Source organism: Cherax quadricarinatus, chromosome 26 (assembly GCF_038502225.1).
Source record: "Cherax quadricarinatus isolate ZL_2023a chromosome 26, ASM3850222v1, whole genome shotgun sequence".
Lineage (NCBI taxonomy): Eukaryota > Metazoa > Arthropoda > Malacostraca > Decapoda > Parastacidae > Cherax > Cherax quadricarinatus.
The window spans coordinates 20399147-20421635 of NC_091317.1; the positions used below are offsets into that span (position 1 = coordinate 20399147).

A 22489-nucleotide genomic window follows, 5' to 3' on the forward strand; every position below is an offset into this window, starting at 1 on the left:
AGTTTTGATAGCTGAACTAGGTACAAAGGTAATGAGCTCACAAGTTACAAAGGTAATGAATTCTGTAGAATGGTTACTTACGTTTATACTTTGGCTACAATCATGAACAAATTATAGAGTAATGAGCAATTCACACTTCCACATCCGGTCACAACTGTAATGAGTTATTGGTGCAAATACTGATTGTTGAGTCACACACACCACACACACACACACACACACACACGCACACACACACACACACACACACACACACACACACACACACACACACACACACACACACACACACACACACACACACACACTTTAGTTTAATATCTTTATGCACCCCATACCCATCCTGTGGGCGGTAGTCAAAAGATTACAAAGGTACATAATGGGTCCAGTGACTGGACCCCAAAGTTATGATAGCTGAACTAGTTACAAAGGTAATGAACTCCAGGTAGATCTGGTCACTAATCATGGCAAGTTACAGAGGTAATGAATCAGCTTCACTCCTATACATGGTTACAGTCATGAACAAATTACAAAGTAATGAACCACTGATACGTCCACACCTGGTCACAATTGTAATGAGTTATAAATACAAATATTAAGTGGATCATACACCCACACTAGCGCGCGCGCGCACATACACACACGAGGGCGCTCGCACGGACATGTGCACACGAGCGTAAGATAAGATAAGATAAGATTTCGTTCGGATTTTTAACCCCGGAGGGTTAGCCACCCAGGATAACCCAAGAAAGTCAGTGCGTCATCGAGGACTGTCTAACTTATTTCCATTGGGGTCCTTAATCTTGTCCCCCAGGATGCGACCCACACCAGTCGACTAACACCCAGGTACCTATTTGCTGCTAGGTGAACAGGACAACAGGTGTAAGGAAACGTGTCGAAATGTTTCCACCCGCCGGGAATCGAACCCGGGCCCTCCGTGTGTGAAGCGGGAGCTTTAGCCACCAGGCCACCGTACAAATATATGTATACATACAAGGACGCACACCCACACACACACACCCACACACACACACACACCAACACCCACACACACACACCCTCACACACACCCACACACACACCCTTATCGTAAGGGGTTCTTGAATGGAGATATCGTAGGATAAGGTAGACACACTTGTAGGATGGTAGGTGTATTGTCAGACTGAGATGAGAGATGGAGCCCGGTGCCTAGCCTGTTCACGCCTTGTAGGTCTGCCGCCGAGAGAGGACGGGACAGAGGGATCACTGCCCATGTGTATCCCTATGACGTCACACAAAGCCAAAGGCCTACGAGGGATCTCGTGTCTAAAGCACAGGGATGATACTAATATGCTATGCTATATAATACTGGGAATACAGGGATCAGCAACTATGCTGACACACACACTTCATGTGTCTCATCTACCATGGTGCACACACTTCATGTGTCTCACCTACCATGGTGCACACACTTCATGTGTCTCATCTACCATGGTGCACACACTTCATGTGTCTCACCTGCCATGGTGCACACACTTCATGTGTCTCATCTACCATGGTGCACACACTTCATGTGTCTCACCTGCCATGGTGCACACACTTCATGTGTCTCACCTACCATGGTGCACACACTTCATGTGTCTCATCTACCATGGTGCACACACTTCATGTGTCTCATCTACCATGGTGCACACACTTCATGTGTCTCACCTGCCATGGTGCACACACTTCATGTGTCTCACCTACCATGGTGCACACACTTCATGTGTCTCACCTACCATGGTGCACACACTTCATGTGTCTCATCTACCATGGTGCACACACTTCATGTGTCTCACCTACCATGGTGCACACACTTCATGTGTCTCACCTACCATGGTGCACACACTTCATGTGTCTCACCTACCATGGTGCACACACTTCATGTGTCTCACCTACCATGGTGCACACACTTCATGTGTCTCACCTACCATGGTGCACACACTTCATGTGTCTCACCTACCATGGTGCACACACTTCATGTGTCTCACCTACCATGGTGCACACACTTCATGTGTCTCACCTACCATGGTGCACACACTTCATGTGTCTCATCTACCATGGTGCACACACTTCATGTGTCTCACCTACCATGGTGCACACACTTCATGTGTCTCACCTACCATGGTGCACACACTTCATGTGTCTCACCTACCATGGTGCACACACTTCATGTGTCTCACCTACCATGGTGCACACACTTCATGTGTCTCACCTACCATGGTGCACACACTTCATGTGTCTCACCTACCATGGTGCACACACTTCATGTGTCTCACCTACCATGGTGCACACACTTCATGTGTCTCACCTACCATGGTGCACACACTTCATGTACATACATGTAGTTATGTTAGGTAATGTTTATCATTACCTAACACTAGCACGTTAAGAGACTATACAATAAGTGTCAGGGGCCCGAGACTGTTCAACTGCCTCCCAGCATACATAAGGGGGATTACCAACAGACCCCTGGCAGTCTTCAAACTGGCACTGGATAAGCACCTAAAGTCGGTACCTGACCAGCTGGGCTGTGGCTCGTATGTTGGTTTGCGTGCAGCCAACAGTAACAGCCTGGTTGATCAGGCTCTGATCCACCAGGAGGCCTGGTCACAGACCGGGCCGCGGGGGCGTTGACCCCCGGAACTCTCTCCAGGTAAACTCCAGGTAAACAGGACAAGTGTTTCCTGACGCGAGTCTTAGTTATATGATGACCCGCAGCTGGAGCCTTTGGTCATCTAACCGAGACCTTCCGCTGGCTTACCGCTCCACTCCCTTTAAAAGTTAAGGTTATACTAATATTATACATTATTCTATATACATCTAGTAAACTGTCAACTTTCGCAACACTTCTTCATAGGTAAACCTTAATTTTATCCTCCATCTTTACAGTTGACCACTTCAGTGTGGGGGGGGGAGGGACCTTGTCAAGTGCTCTTGCTCCAGTGAATTGGAGCTGCCCTCCCTATTCCTCCTTTCAGTCCTAATTATCTCCCTTTACCTAAACGTTATATAACCCAAACGGTCTAAGCTCTTTCCCACGAATAATAATAATAATAATAATAATAATAATAATAATAATAATAATAATAATAATAATAATAATAATAATAATAATAATAATACTTTATTATTATTATTATTATTATTATTATTATTATTATTATTATTATTATTATTATCCAATCAAATTCAGTGTATCTGTGTCTGTACATTACCAGCCAATACCAGGCACTGATAGACTCAGAAGTGTCCCTGTTTGCAGATGATGTGAAGTTAATGAGAAGAATTAAATCAGTTGCGGACCAGACAGGTCTACAAAGAGACCTGGACAGGCTGGATGTGTGGTCCAGCAACTGGCTCCTAGAATTTAACCCCGCCAAATGCAAAGTCATGAAGATCGGAGAAGGGCAAAGAAGACCGCAGACAGAGTATAGGCTAAGCGGCCAAAGACTGCAAACTTCACTCAAAGATCTAGGAGTGAGTATAATACCGAGTACGTCGCCAGAAGCACACATTAACCAGATAACTGCTGCGGCATATGGGCGCCTGGCAAACCTGAAAATAGCGTTCCAGTACCTCAGTAAGGAATCGTTCAAGACTTTATACACTGTGTACGACAGGCCCATACTGGAGTACGTATCACCAGTTTGGAACCCACACCTGGTAAAACACGTCAAAAAATTAGAGAAAGTGCAAAGGTTTGGAACAAGGCTGGTTCCAGAGCTAAGGGGAATGTCCTACGAAGAGTGGTTAAGGGAAATCGGCCTGACGACACTGGAGGACAGGAGGATTAGGGAAGATATGATAACGACATACAAAATACTACGTGGAATAGACAAGGTGGACAGAGACAAGATGTTCCAGAGAGGGGACACAGAAACGAGGGGTCACTCTTGGAGCTGAAGACTCAAATGAGTCACAGGGATGTTAATAAGTATTTCTTCAGTCATAGAGTTGTCAGGAAGTGGAACAGTCTGGCAAGTGATGTAGTGGAGGCAGGAACCATACATAGCTTTAAGACGAGGTATGATGAAGCTCAGGGAGCAGGGAGAGAGAGGACCTAGTAGCGTTCAGTGAAGAGACGGGGCCAGGAGCTGAGTATCGACCCCTGCAACCACAATTAGGTGAGTACAATTAGGTGAATTAGGTGAGTACTGTGAACCTTCACCGGTACATTACTATCCAATATTAAGCACTGTGAACCTTCACCGGTACATTACCAGCCAATATTAAGCACTGTGAACCTTCACTGGTACACTACCAGCCAATGCCAGACACGGTGAACTTTTATTGGTACATTACCAGCCAATTCCAGGCACGGTGAACTTTCATTGGTACATTACCAGCCAATACCAAGCACGGTGACCTTTCATTGGTACATTACCAGCCAATACCAGGCACCGTGAACTTTCACCGGTACATTACCAGCCAATACCACGTACAATACACTACAGAGAACAAATGCTGTAACTAATTCTGAACTGTAACCTCTGGATCGTTTTACTTTCATTCATACACAGACATTGTGTGCACATATTAAAGGTATGTAAGACCTGACTTGAAAAATCCATACAACTTATAAATAAAACCGATAACTTACCATATATTATACGTGAGGTTTAACTACTATTTTCTTGACTTATAATATATTAATAATAATAATCTTTATTTCTACAATTTATATTTTCTAGTCTAGAATTTTACAATATAGGTTGCCCTGTATTCCTCATCTAATATCAAGGCTCAGTCATATACTACCACCTATCAGGATATCACCCACAACAATCCTAAGGTATTCTCTCTCTCTCTCTCTCTCTCTCTCTCTGTCTCTCTCTCTCTCTCTCTCTCTCTCTCTCTCTCTCTCTCTCTCTCTCTCTCTCTCTCTCTCTCTCTCTCTCTCTCTCTCTCTCTCTCTTTCTCTTTACACAGGGTTTGACAATGTTAGGTTAAGGGTCCCTAGCTTTATTGACAAGCTATTTACAGGTTAAGGATTCCTAACTTTATTGACAAGCTAAGAGCTGTTACCTACATCAGCTCATTTGAAAGCATTTTTATTGCTATGAAACATACAAGTAGGGAACAGGATGAAGTTGGAGCCATCTGTGGGCCAGCATTTTCATATGATCAACTGACTTTATCTCGTTGACATCATAATGCTGTACGAATGTGTTCCAGACTTGAGTCATCCTGGGGATAAATGATCTCAGATGAAGTGATGTTCTGGAGAAGGGTACAGCCAGAGTGAAGTTGCTGCTTTCTGCCCGTCTTGTGGTATAGAAGCTTGCTTCACGCAAGCTTCTCTCTCTCTCTCTCTCTCTCTCTCTCTGTGACCCTAAGATTCATGTTCCGAAGCATGAGGGGTATCCAGAACAAGGCGTTGCGCTGGATGCTAGACTTCAGACGGGATGACCCGCCACGAGCTCGTCTCTCTGTATCAAGTCTGGCATCTCGGCGACCCTCAACTTGTTCTGTTGGATGTACCATAGACTCCTGCTGGTTATCAACACAACCAGATGTAGACCAAACGAAATGTAAACTTTGCCAGATTGAAAGTTGTCACACCCTGCGCCATTATGTACTGAAATGCAATAAAATTAATAATTCAGAGACAACTCACTTAGAAATGTTGAAGAAATGTCAAAGTATTTTATCCACAGTGGTGTATTACAAATCATTCTGGAAAAATGCCCTGACTTTGCCCAGTGTAAATAAAACATTACCATTTTGTGTGTGTGTGTGTGTGTGTGTTAGTTACCATTTTGTCCTAGGCACGTGTGTGTGTGTGTGTGTGTGTTAGTTACCATTTTGTCCTAGGCACGTGTGTGTGTGTGTGTGTGTGTTAGTTACCATTTTGTCCTAGGCACGTGTGTGTGTGTGTGTGTGTGTGTACTCACCTATTTGTACTCACCTATTTGTGGTTGCAGGGGTCGATTGACAGCTCCTGGCCCCGCCTCTTCGCTGATTGCTACTAGGTCCTCTCTCTCCCTGCCCCATGAGCTCTATCATACCTCGCCTTAAAACTATGTATGGTTCCTGCCTCCACCACACCACCTGTGTTAGTTATCATTTTGTCCTAGGCACGTGTGTGTGTGTGTGTGTGTGTGTGTGTGTGTGTGACCTAATTAATGTTTGTATAAATAACTCATTATGATTTTGACCGGACATAAACATGTAAATAGTTCATTACCACTCTACCTTGTTCAGCTATCAAAACTTTGTGGTCCAGTCCCTGGACTCATTATGTACCTCTGTAATCCTTGACTACCACCCACAGGATGGGTATGGGGTGCATAATACAGGTATTAAACTAACAACGTACTTAAAGAAAAACCATACGATACCTACACAAGCCATTCAGCCTCCTTTAATCACTCTACAACCTTGCTCCTAATCTTCTGTACACTATCTAAAGCCTTTTCGCAGGTGTGAACCTTAGAACACGTCCGTTATTACCCGCCACCATCATTACCTCCCTCACTCTTCCACTATAGCCACGAGTCTCAGCTTGGTGCACTAGCAAGTGCCTTGCATCCTTGCATTGTCGTGCGGTGTCTGCCACACTACTGTCCGTCCTCATATGCCTGCTGTCCCCAGCATGACTGCTGCTATCCTCATCTTCATCAAGCGCTCCCCTGCTAGGTCAAACCATGGTTCGGTTTCTACGGCTGCAGACACTTCTCTCCGGCATTATTCTTCACCTATTCCCACTTCCTCGCTCTCTTCTTATCTGAGAGTTAGTTACATAGGCCCTGGGGAGTGATGTCACATGCGGGGTGTTATGGGCCTAGGTGTGAATAAAGCTTCTCGAGAGTGGAATTTTGTACACTCCGACATTCTTAGGCCCTGTGAATGGAGTCGAGGTCTTTGTGAAGTTCCTACGTTCCTATGTAGAGACTACCTTGAAGTCAATGTTTGCTTTCTTAAGAATAAGGGACACGATACCTGTGAGTAATGTGCATATTCGAACATTGTCCTCTCTGATCTTGACACTGCAGTCTACATCTTCGACTTTACTCTTGCAGAGTAGAATTATAAGCAGAGGGATCTTAAGGCTAGTGAAGGCCTTCTTGAATTAGTAAAATCTTCAAGGAATTCTTCACTGCAGATTTTGAATGCCAGCAGAAAAAAAACAATCAATACTCCTTTCTTGGTTTTCAAACTATGGTGGGAAAAGAAATGAATGAGGTCATCCTTATTGGAAGAGTTGCGGAATACTTCTGTTTTCATGATCACATGAAAAGAGCAGTGAGTCGAACATCGAGAAGAGTTTGTTATTTGTATCTTATTCCAGTGTAAATGGCATGGATAGTCTCACTTGGTTAAGACTTTCTTGAAGCTATAATATTATTATTATTATAATAAAAAAGAAGCGCTAAGCCACAAGGGCTATACAGTGAAGCTATAATAGCTCCAACCGTCTGGATACGATGACCAGAATGTCATCTAAGTACCTTAACGAGGTGACGTGTGGCGCTGTGGTATCATAGAACTGGTCCTTCTTCATATGTTTTAGGTACAGGCTTTCCAGGACAGGACTTTGGGATGACCCCTTTGCTAACCTAAATTTTTTATTGTAGTCTGCCTGGAGAGTGTTCTTGGGGTCAACGCCCCCATGGCCCAGTCCTTGACCAGGCCTCCCGGTGAACCAAGGCCTGATCAACCATGCTGTTACTGCTGGCCGCACGTAGTCCAACATACGAACCACAGCCCGGCTGATCGGGTACTAACTTTAGGTATCTGTCCAGCTTCCTCCTGAAGGCAGCCAGGGGTCTATTGGTAATTCCCGTTATGCCTAGTGGGAGGCTGTTGAACAGTCTTAGGCCCTGGACACTTAATGTGTTTTCTTTTAGTGTGCTAATGGCACCCCTACTTTTCATTGAGGTATGTTGCACAGTCTTCCCAGTGTTTTGCTTTCGTAGGGAGTGATTTCCGAGTGTACATTTGGGACCACGCCCTCTAGGATTTTCTATGTGCTTCAGTGAGTACAGGTCAAGTGACACCAAGCATTTCCAGTAATTAAGGTGTTTAACCTTACTTTCTTAATTTTCTGTACATTCTCTAGATCTGTGATTTCACCAGCAGTGACTGCTCACGTAGGCTGAAGCTCCACGGACACTTGCGTCTGCATTTCACTGCTTGATTGTCAGTAACTGACCCTCTCTACCTCTTGCCTTCACCACCATTTTTCTCCCTGTTGTATTATTCGTCCGGAAAAATCACTAACACGGGTGTTTGCCTTATGATAACTTATTCCATGGTGCCATCCCCATGGGAAGAAATCGGCAAAACAATGCAAAACAGCAGCGACAGCTGGCTTGCCAGTGCTACACAACTTAACAACATAAGAAAGGAGGGACACTGCAGGAGGCCTGTTGGCCCATACTAGGCAGGTCCTTCACAAATCCAACCCACTAACAGAATAAATGCTACCCAAGCAATAAGCTTTGATAATTCTATTTTCTCATGTGCAAGTCCCACTCATATACACGCTATAGTCCTCCTAGAGTTTAGTTTAATATGTTTATTATGCACCCCATACCCATCCTGTGGGTGGTAGTCACCCCATACCCATCCTGTGGGAGGTAGTCAAAAGATTACAGAGGTACATAAGTTATGATAAGTGAACAAGTTACGAAGGTAATGAACTCCAGGTAGATCTGGTCACAATCATGACCAAGTTACAAATCACACGGAAAATAAGTTACTCATCGCTCATAGTCAATCGATTCACTAAGGAGTGGAACTTAAGAGTTATTATAATAGGAGAGAAAATGGTACCTAGCTTAGTCGTACATCGACTGAAATACATCTAGTTAGGTTTTACTGTTATCCAGCAAAATCTGGAGTTAGCAAGAAAACATTTGTTGTTTTTGTTAATGTTCGGTAAGATTTACAAAGCTTGTCTTGCATTCAGAGTGATGGTTCACACATGGATCGCCATCTATGGAATACTGAGTCGTTGTCACAATATATCATTACCACACTAATACAAGATGTAAGGAGACAGTTTATCAAGACGTTATTAGGTAGGTGAAGAGCACGCTTAAGTTACAATATATATATATGTATATATATATATATATATATATATATATATATATATATATATATATATATATATATATATATACCTGGAGTTTACCTAGAGAGAGTTCCGGGGGTCAACGCCCCCGCGGCCCGGTCTGTGAAAGAATAGATAATGTGAGTAGTCACGAAAGCGCTTGGAATTTATACATGGTGCCAGATAAGTGGAAAATGGCAAATGTGATAACTATTTTCAAAGCAGGTGACAGGTCCTTAGCTTCGAACTATAGACCAATAAGCCTAACCTCCATAGTGGGAAAATTTATGGAATCAATAATTGCCGAGGCAGTTCGTAGCCACCTTGAAAAGCATAAATTAATCAACGAATCTCAGCAAGGTTTTACAAAGGGGCGTTCCTGCCTTACGAATTTATTAACTTTTTTCACTAAGGTATTTGAGGAGGTAGATCATGGTAATGAATATGATATTGTGTATATGGATTTCAGTAAGGCTTTTGACAGTCCCACATCAGAGACTATTGAGGAAAATTAAGGCACATGGAATAGGAGGAGAAATTTTTTCCTGGATAGAGGCATGGTTGACAAATAGGCAGCAGAGAGTTTGCATAAATGGGGAGAAATCATAGTGGGGAAGCGTCACGAGCGGTGTTCCACAAGGGTCAGTGTTGGGCCCCCTGCTGTTCACAATCTACATAAACGACATAGATGAGGGCATAAAGAGCGACATCGGCAAGTTTGCCGATGACACCAAAATAGGCCGTCGAATTCATTCTGACGAGGACATTCGAGCACTCCAGGAAGATTTGAATAGACTGATGCAGTGGTCAGAGAAGTGGCAGATGCAGTTTAATATAGACAAATGCAAATTTCTAAATGTTGGACAGGACAATAACCATGCCACATATAAACTAAATAATGTAGATCTTAATATTACGGATTGCGAAAAAGATTTAGGAGTTCTGGTTAGCAGTAATCTGAAACCCAGACAACAGTGCATAAGTGTTCGCAATAAAGCTAATAGAATCCTTGGCTTCATATCAAGAAGCATAAATAATAGGAGTCCTCAGGTTGTTCTTCAACTCCATACATCCTTGGTTAGGCCTCATTTAGATTATGCTGCACAGTTTTGGTCACCGTATTACAGAATGGATATAAATTCTCTGGAAAATGTACAAAGGAGGATGACAAAGTTGATCCCATGTATCAGAAACCTTCCCTATGAGGATAGACTAAGGGCCCTGAATCTGCACTCTCTAGAAAGACGTAGAATTAAGGGGGATATGATTGAGGTGTATAAATGGAAGACAGGAATAAATAAAGGGGATGTAAATAGTGTGCTGAAAATATCTAGCCTAGACAAGACTCGCAGCAATGGTTTTAAGTTGGAAAAATTCAGATTCAGGAAGGATATAGGAAAGTACTGGTTTGGAAATAGAGTTGTGGATGAGTGGAACAAACTCCCGAGTACAGTTATAGAGGCCAGAACGTTGTGTAGCTTTAAAAATAGGTTGGATAAATACATGAGTGGATGTGGGTGGGTGTGAGTTGGACCTGATAGCTTGTGCTACCAGGTCGGTTGCCCTGTTCCTCCCTTAAGTCAATGTGACCTGATCTGACTAGGTTGGGTGCATTGGCTTAAGCCGGTAGGAGACTTGGACCTGCCTCGCATGGGCCAGTAGGCCTTCTGCAGTGTTCCTTCGTTCTTATGTTCTTATATGTGTGTGTGTGTGTGTGTGTGTGTGTGTGTGTGTGTGTGTGTGTGTGTGTGTGTGTGTGTGTGTGTGTGTGTGTGTGTACACCTCTGACCCACTTTCTATGTAGAACACTTCATACAGACCTTTGTATACAAAGGGATCGCGAACGTGTGTCTGCACTTAGCAATGTTCACAAGCAAATGGTGCTAAAATAACAAATTTGCCAAGTTACAACACCATGGCGTCTCTGTCCTCAATACACAATACCCAAACAAAACAATGTTCATAGTGTTTACTATGTCGAGGAAACTATTATGTAGTTGTCCTTTATTTTTATATGAAAACTTAGTGAAAAGTTAGCTTTAGAAGGCCAGCAGATGCTGACCTACTGGTATTCTCACAATGTAATCTTCCTGTACTGGACCTACACCTACCCTGTTGGCAGAATTCATCCCATATCCACCCTGTAGGTGGTTACCTCATGTTCCTCCTGCAGGTGATAGTCATTACATGTCTTTCCTGCTGGTAGTAATCACGAACTATGTGTGTGTGTGTGTGTGTGTGATCTAAAAGTATACACAATTCTATGACTTTAATGGATCTTAGCAGTACCTTCTATCCTTTATATAATCAGCTTACTTTTCGCCAAACTAATACCCTCCGTAGTAATCTAGTTCATGCCTCTCTTCTGTCATTAATGTTTCCGATGTCGATCCATTTCTTATTCCTCTTGTCCTCTTCAATACTTTGGAGAAACTATCACCGCTCTCTCTCTCTGACAGACTTAGAGAGCAGAAAAGGAGTGCTCGCCTTGTCGACACTATCAGTGTTCTTTTCTATCATGTTAGAGAGATCACAGTCATCCAGTTAACTGGTCCTCTTCCAAAACTGTCTATCCATCTTCTAGCCTGCGCAAATATCATCTTATTGAAGTTTTCCTTTATGCACAACATTCCTACCATGAACCTTAGTTTTATTTTTTGTATCTCTGTAGATGCCCTCCCTTCTTATTACGATGTCAGATGCTCTAAACTTCAGAAAACTCGTGACGTGACCTACCTGGGGTATACCTGGAGGGTGTTACAAGGGTCAACGCCCCTGCGGCCTGGTCCATGACCAGGCATCGCCGTGAATCAGGGCCTGATCATCCAGGCTGTTATTGCTGACCTGACCTTTGTCTCTTTCTCTCCTTTCGTCTTCATCTTTCCTTTTTTTCACTGCCCTTCCTGCTTCCACCTAGGTGGGTTCTGTCCCATGAGGATTTTGTTCCGCAGGGGATTCTGTCCTGCGCCTGTGAGTCAGTAACTCTTCTGCAGTGCTCTATTATCTTGTTCTTATGGACCACTTCCACTATTACTACTACTACTCTTTCTTCAACAATGCTACATTTTCTTCCATTATTTTTCCCTATTTTTTCCACAACTATTACTTCTACTGTTACCTTCTTATTTCTACCTCTACCACTACTGCACTACTACCACCACGATTACTCCGACTACTATTACTACCACTAGTACTTCTACTACCACCTTTTCCCGCTCTACCACTCCGTCCCCTCTCGTTATATTATGGCCTCCTTCCCTAGCTTCAATGTGACTCGTCAATGGTTCAAGTCGTAATGAAACGTCAGCATAAGTTTTAGTCTCTTAAGCGCGGGTTATTTAGCCACTTTTCCAGCCATGGCATTGCTACTATTTATTCCTTAAAGTGTTTTAAAAACCTTACGAACAGTAGCTCTCCGTCTTTAGTTTTCCCATTTGATGAGATTCATATTGGTCATACAGTGACCTGTAAAACACTGACCTATCAAACAAAACAGTTGATTATGGATTGTTTGACAAAGTAAACCCAGCACCTCCAAACTACAATGTTCAGTTAATAATGGCTCTTATACTCTCTCTCTCATGTCGTACTGATAGTGAGAAAAATTTCTATATCATACTTTTCAGACAACACTAGAATCAGCATGAAAAATAAATGTGAAAACAGTAGAAATCGCTACTAGATGTCAAAAAAATTAAAAAGCAGTTCCCAGCAAAACCAATATGATGATCTACGAAGAGAAATTTAGACTATATAAAAAATATTAAGATACAAACTTTTCATTAAAGGCAGAGATGTTAAAGTAATGGTGATAATGCTACTCTTCAATGTACCTGCACTCTCGACTTCAAATTTAATCTACAATATACTGTCAGCCCCATTTAAGTGACCTAAATTGCTGACCTATAAGATAGACAATGAACTTTGCTTAATGTACTTATCTCAACACTTTCACTACTGAGAGAAAATAAATGTTCTGAAACTGTACTTCCTGCAGCACTAACGTAATAAATGCTCCATGCTATTTATTCGGGAAAAAATAAAGGTTAGTTTAAATCTTGACTAATGTTTTACGAGAGCTGGAGCCACGGCAGAATAGTGATTAATGATATAAGAAAACACTAACAGTGTTGTTCTCTCGTGAATCAGTAATCACCTAAAGTCAGTACCTGACCAACCGGGCTGTGGTTCGTACGTCAGCTTGCGTGCGGCCAGTAGTAACAGCCTGGTTGATCAGACCCTGATCCACCGTGAGGCCTGGCCTCAGACCAAGCCGCGGGGGCGTTGACCCCCGAAACCTTCTTCAGGTAACAATCCATTAAAAGAAATCCATACAAAAAAGAGTTCCTCGACTCTTTAGTACTCTTCTAAAATCATTTTTTTACATAAGAACATAAGAAAGAAGGAACACTGCAACAGGCCTACTGACCCATGCGGAGCAGGTCCATGTGACCCCCCCGGATTAGCCCAATGACCCACCTAGTCTGGTCACCTCCTGGAGTTTACCTGGAGAGAGTTCCGGGGGTCAACGCCCCCGCGGCCCGGTCTGTGACCAGGCCTCCTGGTGGATCAGAGCCTGATCAACCAGGCTGTTACTGCTGGCTGCATGCAAACCAACGTACGAGCCACAGCCCGGCTGGTCAGGAACCGACTTTAGGTGCTTGTCCAGTGCCAGCTTGAAGACTGCCAGGGGTCTGCTGGTAATCCCCCTTATGTATGCTGGGAGGCAGTTGAACAGTCTCGGGCCCCTGACACTTATTGTATGGTCTCTTAACGTGCTAGTGACACCCCTGCTTTTCATTGGGGGGATGTTGCATCGTCTGCCAAGTCTTTTGCTTTCGTAGTGAGTGATTTTCGTGTGCAAGTTCGGTACTAGTCCCTCTAGGATTTTCCAGGTGTATATAATCATGTATCTCTCCCGCCTGCGTTCCAGGGAATACAGGTTTAGGAACCTCAAGCGCTCCCAGTAATTGAGGTGTTTTATCTCCGTTATGCGCGCCGTGAAGGTTCTCTGTACATTTTCTAGGTCAGCAATTTCACCTGCCTTGAAAGGTGCTGTTAGTGTGCAGCAATATTCCAGCCTAGATAGAACAAGTGACCTGAAGAGTGTCATCATGGGCTTGGCATCCCTCGTTTTGAAGGTTCTCATTATCCATCCTGTCATTTTTCTAGCAGATGCGATCGATACAATGTTATGGTCCTTGAAGGTGAGATCCTCCGACATGATCACTCCCAGGTCTTTGACGTTGGTGTTTCGCTCTATTTTGTGGCCAGAATTTGTTTTGTACTCTGATGAAGATTTAATTTCCTCGTGTTTACCATATCTGAGTAATTGAAATTTCTCATCGTTGAACTTCATATTGTTTTCTGCAGCCCACTGAAAGATTTGGTTGATGTCCGCCTGGAGCCTTGCAGTGTCTGCAATGGAAGACACTGTCATGCAGATTTGGGTGTCATCTGCAAAGGAAGACACGGTGCTGTGGCTGACATCCTTGTCTATGTCAGATATGAGGATGAGGAACAAGATGGGAGCGAGTACTGTGCCTTGTGGAACAGAGCTTTTCACCGTGCCTGCCTCGGACTTTACTCTGCTGACTACTACTCTCTGTGTTCTGTTAGTGAGGAAATTATAGATCCATCGACCTACTTTTCCTGTTATTCCTTTAGCACGCATTTTGTGTGCTATTACGCCATGGTCACACTTGTCGAAGGCTTTTGCAAAGTCTGTAAGATAAGATAAGATTTCGTTCGGATTTTTAACCCCGGAGGGTTAGCCACCCAGGATAACCCAAGAAAGTCAGTGCGTCATCGAGGACTGTCTAACTTATTTCCATTGGGGTCCTTAATCTTGTCCCCCAGGATGCGACCCACACCAGTCGACTAACACCCAGGTACCTATTTGCTGCTAGGTGAACAGGACAACAGGTGTAAGGAAACGTGTCAAATGGTTCCACCCGCCGGGAATCGAACCCGGGCCCTCCGTGTGTGAAGCGGGAGCTTTAGCCACCAGACCACCGCATTCTTTTTGTCTTCTAGTGCATCTAGGACCTTGTCGTAGTGATCCAATAGTTGAGACAGACAGGAGCGACCTGTTCTAAACCCATGTTGCCCTGTGTTGTGTAACTGATGGGTTTCTAGATGGGTGGTGATCTTGCTTCTTAGGACTCTTTCAAAGATTTTTATGATATGGGATGTTAGTGCTATCGGTCTGTAGTTCTTTGCTGTTGCTTTACTGCCCCCTTTGTGGAGTGGGGCTCCACTCCACTCAAGGAAGGAGCACGGTACCAGACCCAGCAGCACAAGCTAGTCAGGTCCAACTCACACCCACCCACACCCACTCATGTATTTATCTAACATATTTTTAAAACTACACAACGTTTTAGCCTCAATAACTGTACTCGGGAGTTTGTTCCACTCATCCACAACTCTATTACCAAACCAGTGCTTTCCTATATCCTTCCTGAATCTGAATTTTTCCAACTTGAAACCATTGCTGCGAGTCCTGTCTTGGCTGGAAATTTTCGGCACGCTATTTACATCCCCTTTATTTATTCTTGTTTTCCATTTAAGGAGATTATTGTGAAAATTATTATTATTATTATTATTATTATTATTATTATTATTATTATTATTATTATTTGAGCAAATCACCTGCAGGATGCTTACAGGGCATTACCTGAAACACCACCTGCAAGTAATTTGAGTGAGGTAAGTGGGACTCACAGTAGGTCACTGAACTGCAAATCTCTCCACTGCCCACCTCTTCACCACTCTCACAAAAAGTTAGACCTGACACCAAATCAACAATTATAATACCGAAACCAGCTACTCTGGTAATTAAAGTTATATGGACTGTATGTTATTTTGGTTTACTTACTGGGTACACAAAAAATGTAACTATTAGTACAATACATATAATACAATAGTGTTATTAAAAAAGAACTTTGTATTACAACTTACCATTTAACTACTGTACATGGATGACACCACATCTGCCCAACACCCAGACCCTACACTGGCTAGTTAGACATCCAAATACAAGGACTAATGGTGCACTTCCCTGTGAGTGATGGTCGTATCCCTTATCTTCCGCCATCCATACATAATTCTTGAGGTCCCGTAAATTTCCTATCTGAATTCTTCAGAAGGGAACATTAACTCAGGTTCCTATTACAAATTCAGGCTGATAAACCTCAATTGGGCTACGAAGACACAGAATTATTAGCTGAATTTTCTACGACAACCAGTGTTCACAAATTACAAATGGTATCCTCCTATAGCATCATTGCTCCTGCTGTTCTACACCCCCTCCCCACTCGAAATTTCTCGAAAGGGTCAAATCAGCATCACATTTTATTACACAATTATTGTATTATTCAATTTTACACGTGCTGAATTTAGGAAAATCCAAAATTTTCCACACTTGTTATTATGGTGCTCGTGATTAAATATATGTGGCACTGAATTTTTCTTGCCAACAGTTTATTACTACTTTAACTTACTTAGCTAACAAAACATCGGAGGTTCAGTTCTTGCAACTGTGTATGCCTCAGTAATCTTCTGAATTCCCCGGCAAGCTGGGTATGCACAATACGGCTAACAAATTAAATTAAATTAAATTGCTTACTCAGGAATCAGGTTTTTGCTGCTAGAGGGCCGCTGATCCTCGTATCTTTCACAGTTTGGTTGATCTGGCACTTGGCGGAGGTAGTGACTCGGTTTCTTCCCCTAAAACTTCTACACTTGTTCCATTAATATTTGTGATATCTTCTGGTAGCAAACTGAACAATCTTGGACTATGGATGTGGTCAAAGACTGCCGATGGTGCCCCTGCTTCTCTAGATCTATTTTATACTTTCACCCATGTCATTCAATCATTGTTGCAGTAATATATAGATCTGAGACCTGCCCCTCCAGTATCTTTCATGTATATATTAACTCTCTTTTTACTCCGGAAAATACATTCCCAGTGGATGAAATGCCTTATTGGCTCTATGTGGACAATTAACGATTTCTGTCGTTTTCCGCCCTGACATCTATCTCTCTTGGCTTAAATAGAATCGTCAATACTAAACAATATTCTAACCGAAAAAGCACAAGTGATTTGAACAGTGTCACTAGCGGCATTAATTCTCGTTTTGAAATTTCTTATTATCTACTCCGTCATTGTTCTGGTCTTCGCGGCATTCACCTTATTTGTTTAAATGATAGATTATCTGACATTATTATACTCAAGATTTTTTACTAGGTTCCTTTCTTTCTGTGAGACTATCCTATTCTGTTTTATATCCACAATGGGGATTTCTACTACCCTTTTACCCCCAGGATTCAACCCTCAACAACTGGCTAATGCCCAGATACCTACTTACCGAAAAACATAGGCAGCAGATGTAAGGAGACTTGCCCATATGTCTCGCCCAACCCAGAAACGGAAACCAAGACCTTTCGATACTAGAATACAATGTTCTACTGTATGGCCCTGTCTCTGTCCTCCCCATTTACATTTCATATGACCGACTTTATGTAAATTGAACTGGTAAAACAACTTGTCGTTGCCTGATCTGGTTATTTTCTTGATACTGTTTCACTTAACACATATCATTACAATGAGTAATGGATCTGCTAGTTCATAGCTGCATTATTCTACTTTCTTCAAACTTGTTTGCTACTTCTTACTATAATTTTGAAATATCAAAATTATATTCGACATTATCCATGTTGAACACTATTTTAGCCAAGACATCAACCTTATCATGTCCTCAACCATCAACAGTTTAGTTAAACGTCAGGATGAACACTATGTTGTCATTTACATGATTAAGACCACAATGTAGATTTTAACGATTTCAAATTAGTTTAAATATAATAATTATATAAAGGGGAGTATTATAGGATCACATGTTTTTGCATCTGTTCTAAACTTAAAAATCCCTAAAGAATTGTTTTTATATTTTTTACACGATTATTCGTGACTAAGTCAAAGACCATCGCTTCAGAACGCTTGGCAAACAATTGATAAAAATCAATGAAGGTAGGTCACACCTGGCCATGGTAATGTGTGACTCATACCTTGCTCATTACCCTTGAATAAATCACGTGACACGTTGCATTAATACTGCTTTTTTATGTTTGTCAGTAGTGGTTTTTATTGTTTATCTGCACGTTACGGTACTGTGTCAATATTAATATCTACATTTATTTTATTTACATACAATAATAATACAGTCAAGTGAAATGCTAAACCCGAAAGGGTCACTGTTCACATACACACATTTTAATATCATTATTTATGTTCTAGCCTTTAACTGTATCTTAATTCATTGGACTCCTACTCCATATTTTGTTATACCAGCTTTACCTACATATAACCAACCATCTTTTATTGTAATTGTTGTATATGTTTAAGTAACTGCTAACTTACCCGATATACTACGCATTAAAATGGGCCTTGCAAAAAATCCCTTGCATCTTTTCTACATTTTTTCACATATCCATTGTACATTTTGTAAATTTTGAATATATCTTAACCAACTGTGTCTCCTTCCTACAGCGGACAGAAGTGGAGAGCAGCGACGACCCTCCGGCCTATGCAGATGTGGTCAAAATGGAGATACCTCCTCCACCTTACTACATGGTCGTCAGAGAAAATCTCTATACTCCCACCCCCTCAGTCAACTACAATGGGGCTGGGTTCCACCTTCCAGAGACTTCGGCTGCCAAACACTCTGAGGCCGTCGGCCGGACACCAGGAAATACCCTGTACTTCACTAGCTGGCTGGTTGGATCATCTGTGAGCCCTACCCTCGTCAGGCCTGGCAACGGTAGCCCTGTCATCATCAGTGCCACCGGTAGCCCTGTCTTACTTAGGTCCGCCGGTAACCCAGATGTCATCAGGTCATTAGATAGTCCAGATGTTATCAGATCGATGGGTGGCCACTTTAGTGCTAGACCGCTGGTGACTCCCTGTCTCATCAAGTCTCCAAGTAATCCTTCACTCAATATAAGCACTGCTGGTCCCTCCCTCTTCAAATCACCGAGCACTCCCGCACTCGGTAAACTGTTTTCTGGAGTTTCTTTGGCTTCATCGGGTGGTGATTCCTCCTTCAGCAAGTCATCAAGCACTTCCGCTTTCGATAAACTCTACATAAGTTCCTCCTTGACAGCTTCAACGAGTGATTTTTCCTTCAGTAAGTCACCAAGTAGCCCGGCACTTAAGTTACTTGACAAAGCCTCGGAGAGCAGCAGTCAGTGTATTTGCAAGGGTGTGCCTAACCCCTTGTACCTGAGGAAATCCCCGAGTACACCCGCACTTGGCAAACTTGTCATTAAGCCAGCCGGCAGCCCCAGTGTGAAGACATCATCCTGCAGTCCGTCTGTCGACAACCTACCTAACAGCTCTCCTGGCAGCCCATCAGGAAGATCTAGGAACGTCGTCGTCTTCGCGCCTTATGGAAGGCCCTTCTTCGGCAATTTGACTCGCAGTGCTGTCAACACGTTACCTGGCAGCCGTTCTGTCAGGCCTCCTAGTACTAGCCTTCCTGACAGCCCCTGTATCATTGAGCCAGTTGAAAGTCCCATCGTCAACAAGACGCCTAGTAATTTCTCTCTTAACAATTTACCTGGCAGTCCCGTTGACAGCAGATCTTATGAGAGTTTCTCCGTCAGCAGATCTCATGAACCCCTTTCGGTAAAATGTCTTGATAGTCCCTCCATCAATGCGTTACCCAGCAGCTCTTGTACTGTCAATTCTGACAGTCCTACAGTCATCAGATCGCTCAGCAACCCTCTCGTTAGGCATACGGGGGTGGCCTCCGTTAGGAAAGAACTTCAAGAGAGAGATCATTACTGCGGCGGCATGGAGAGGGAGGGGCGAGCTGGGCAATATAACACAGAGGTGGTGCTCAACGTAGCGGCTCTTACGTTACCTCAAGACCAGACCTGCCACACTGATGGCACCTTAGTGGAATCTCATGTGTTTTAAAACAATATGCAATTACAGCCATTGCAGGATGGGGCATACACAAAGTAAGAAAACACAGTGCTGTACGACTGCGAAAGTGATTTTATATTTATAATGTTTCAACAATGTTATTTATATACGGTGCCAAAAAATACTGATTTAACAAGTTCGTAATTAAGAAAGAATAATTTGAAAATTAGTGTTAAGAGTTTGCTGCATCCAGTGAATTATATTGTTTAGGAATTCGTTCTGGATGCAATTCCTATAGCAGCCAATAGATCTGTATGTAATCTTAATACATGCTTTAGTCAAATTAACCTTGATTAGAGCCAGGTATATTGCTATGCGTTGAAGAAGTAACACCGACATGACTAGCATTATAGCAACGTCCACACCCTGAAGCAGAGACTGGAGAGTACATGTTGGCTGAATTATGTCGGGCATTATGTACTATATACAGCGAGATGTCTGGCAGGGAAACGTAGGTTATCCAAGTACCTGTCCTCGCCTTGTATTTATGTAAGCTGGGAGCATCTTCGCCATATTTTCTGATAGTTTTATAGTACCTGACATAAGACATTACGAGAACGTCCTCGTCATGTTTTTATACACGATTATTGTAATAGTAATATCAGTGTGGCAGCGGGTGACACCAAGCTCACTAGTTGCCTGTGTAAGAGAGCAGCTGACTTACCTCCTTGGAGTTTACCAGTTGTGGGAATATATACAGCTGGTAAGTAATAGTTTGATATAACAGTCTTGGAGAAAATTTGGGTCCTTTTTCTTCATTTATAGGCTAAGAGCTGATATCTTACCTTAGCTTATTTCAATGCTCAGCCCCGGAAATTGACCCACAGGAGTCGACTAATACTCAGGTACCTATTTACTGTTAGGTGAATAGAGGCCGCAGGTTAAGGAGTATTGCCCATGATGCATCTCAACAAGCCTAAATTTTGAATCTTGGTTGTGAGCCGAAGGCACTGAGCTACGAGTCCTAACTGGCTTCCAGTGTTAAATGGGAGCTGTTCTCCCTTTAATGGAATATAAAGAAAGTGCACTTATATAAATATAAGTAAAACACCTACATTTGCTCCTCTTGAATGTTCATTCAGCCTGGGCCAGTTAGAAGCAACGTGTCAGTTAACTGAAAACTAATCTCAGTAAACGAACAATAAAACTATAGTTTCTTTAATCAATAAATTATTGTTGATACACAGATGATGGTTGACGACCAGTTCCTAACAGTGATGAAATTCTCCACGAGGATCATTTAATGTACATATCTTAACATTACAACTCTATAAGTTTTACTGCTCTCACTCTTTTGTATATAATAACAAATGCATGTAATTTCATGTGTGCATGTGAATACAAGATAAAATATATTGTAAATAAAATTTACCTTGGAGAAGCCACCTATCATTTACCTCCACAAACAAAATAATCGATAAAAAAATATTAAGAAAACTCAGAGTTCAGGAAAACAAAATACACATATAGATGCACAGGAATATGTTTCTCTATATATACACTTTTGAAGGTGACGTGTGAGACCTGGCGAGTGACAACTGAACTGTGAGACCTGGCGAGTGACAACTGAACTGTGAGACCTGGCGAGTGACAACTGAACTGTGAGACCTGGCGAGTGACAACTGAACTGTGAGACCTGGCGAGTGACAACTGAACTGTGAGACCTGGCGAGTGACAACTGAACTGTGAGACCTGGCGTGTGACAACTGAACTGTGAGACCTGGCGAGTGACAACTGAACTGTGAGACCTGGCGAGTGACAACTGAACTGTGAGACCTGGCGAGTGACAACTGAACTGTGAGACCTGGCGAGTGACAACTGAACTGTGAGACCTGGCGAGTGACAACTGAACTGTGAGACCTGGCGAGTGACAACTGAACTGTGAGACCTGGCGAGTGACAACTGAACTGTGAGACCTGGCGACTGACAACTGAACTGTGAGACCTGGCGACTGACAACTGAACTGTGAGACCTGGCGAGTGACAACTGAACTGTGAGACCTGGCGTGTGACAACTGAACTGTGAGACCTGGCGAGTGACAACTGAACTGTGAGACCTGGCGAGTGACAACTGAACTGTGAGACCTGGCGAGTGACAACTGAACTGTGAGACCTGGCGAGTGACAACTGAACTGTGAGACCTGGCGAGTGACAACTGAACTGTGAGACCTGGCGAGTGACAACTGAACTGTGAGACCTGGCGAGTGACAACTGAACTGTGAGACCTGGCGACTGACAACTGAACTGTGAGACCTGGCGACTGACAACTGAACTGTGAGACCTGGCGACTGACAACTGAACTGTGAGACCTGGCGACTGACAACTGAACTGTGAGACCTGGCGACTGACAACTGAACTGTGAGACCTGGCGAGTGACAACTGAACTGTGAGACCTGGCGAGTGACAACTGAACTGTGA

The 22489-nt window shown here is 42.9% G+C and overlaps 1 protein-coding gene across 2 annotated transcripts in view; it reads left to right on the plus strand.

Moving 5' to 3' along the window:
* LOC128691672 (mucin-2-like) overlaps positions 1-21453 on the plus strand; it is an 85520-nt gene extending 64067 nt beyond the window's left edge. For both annotated transcript variants that reach the window (XM_070088866.1, XM_070088865.1), the window contains one exon: positions 18633-21453. In XM_070088866.1, the coding sequence (XP_069944967.1) occupies positions 18687-20063 (1377 nt within the window). In that variant the 5' untranslated portion in view covers positions 18633-18686 and the 3' untranslated portion in view covers positions 20064-21453. The remainder of the gene's footprint in view (positions 1-18632) is intronic.
* Positions 21454-22489: the final 1036 nt, after the last annotated feature.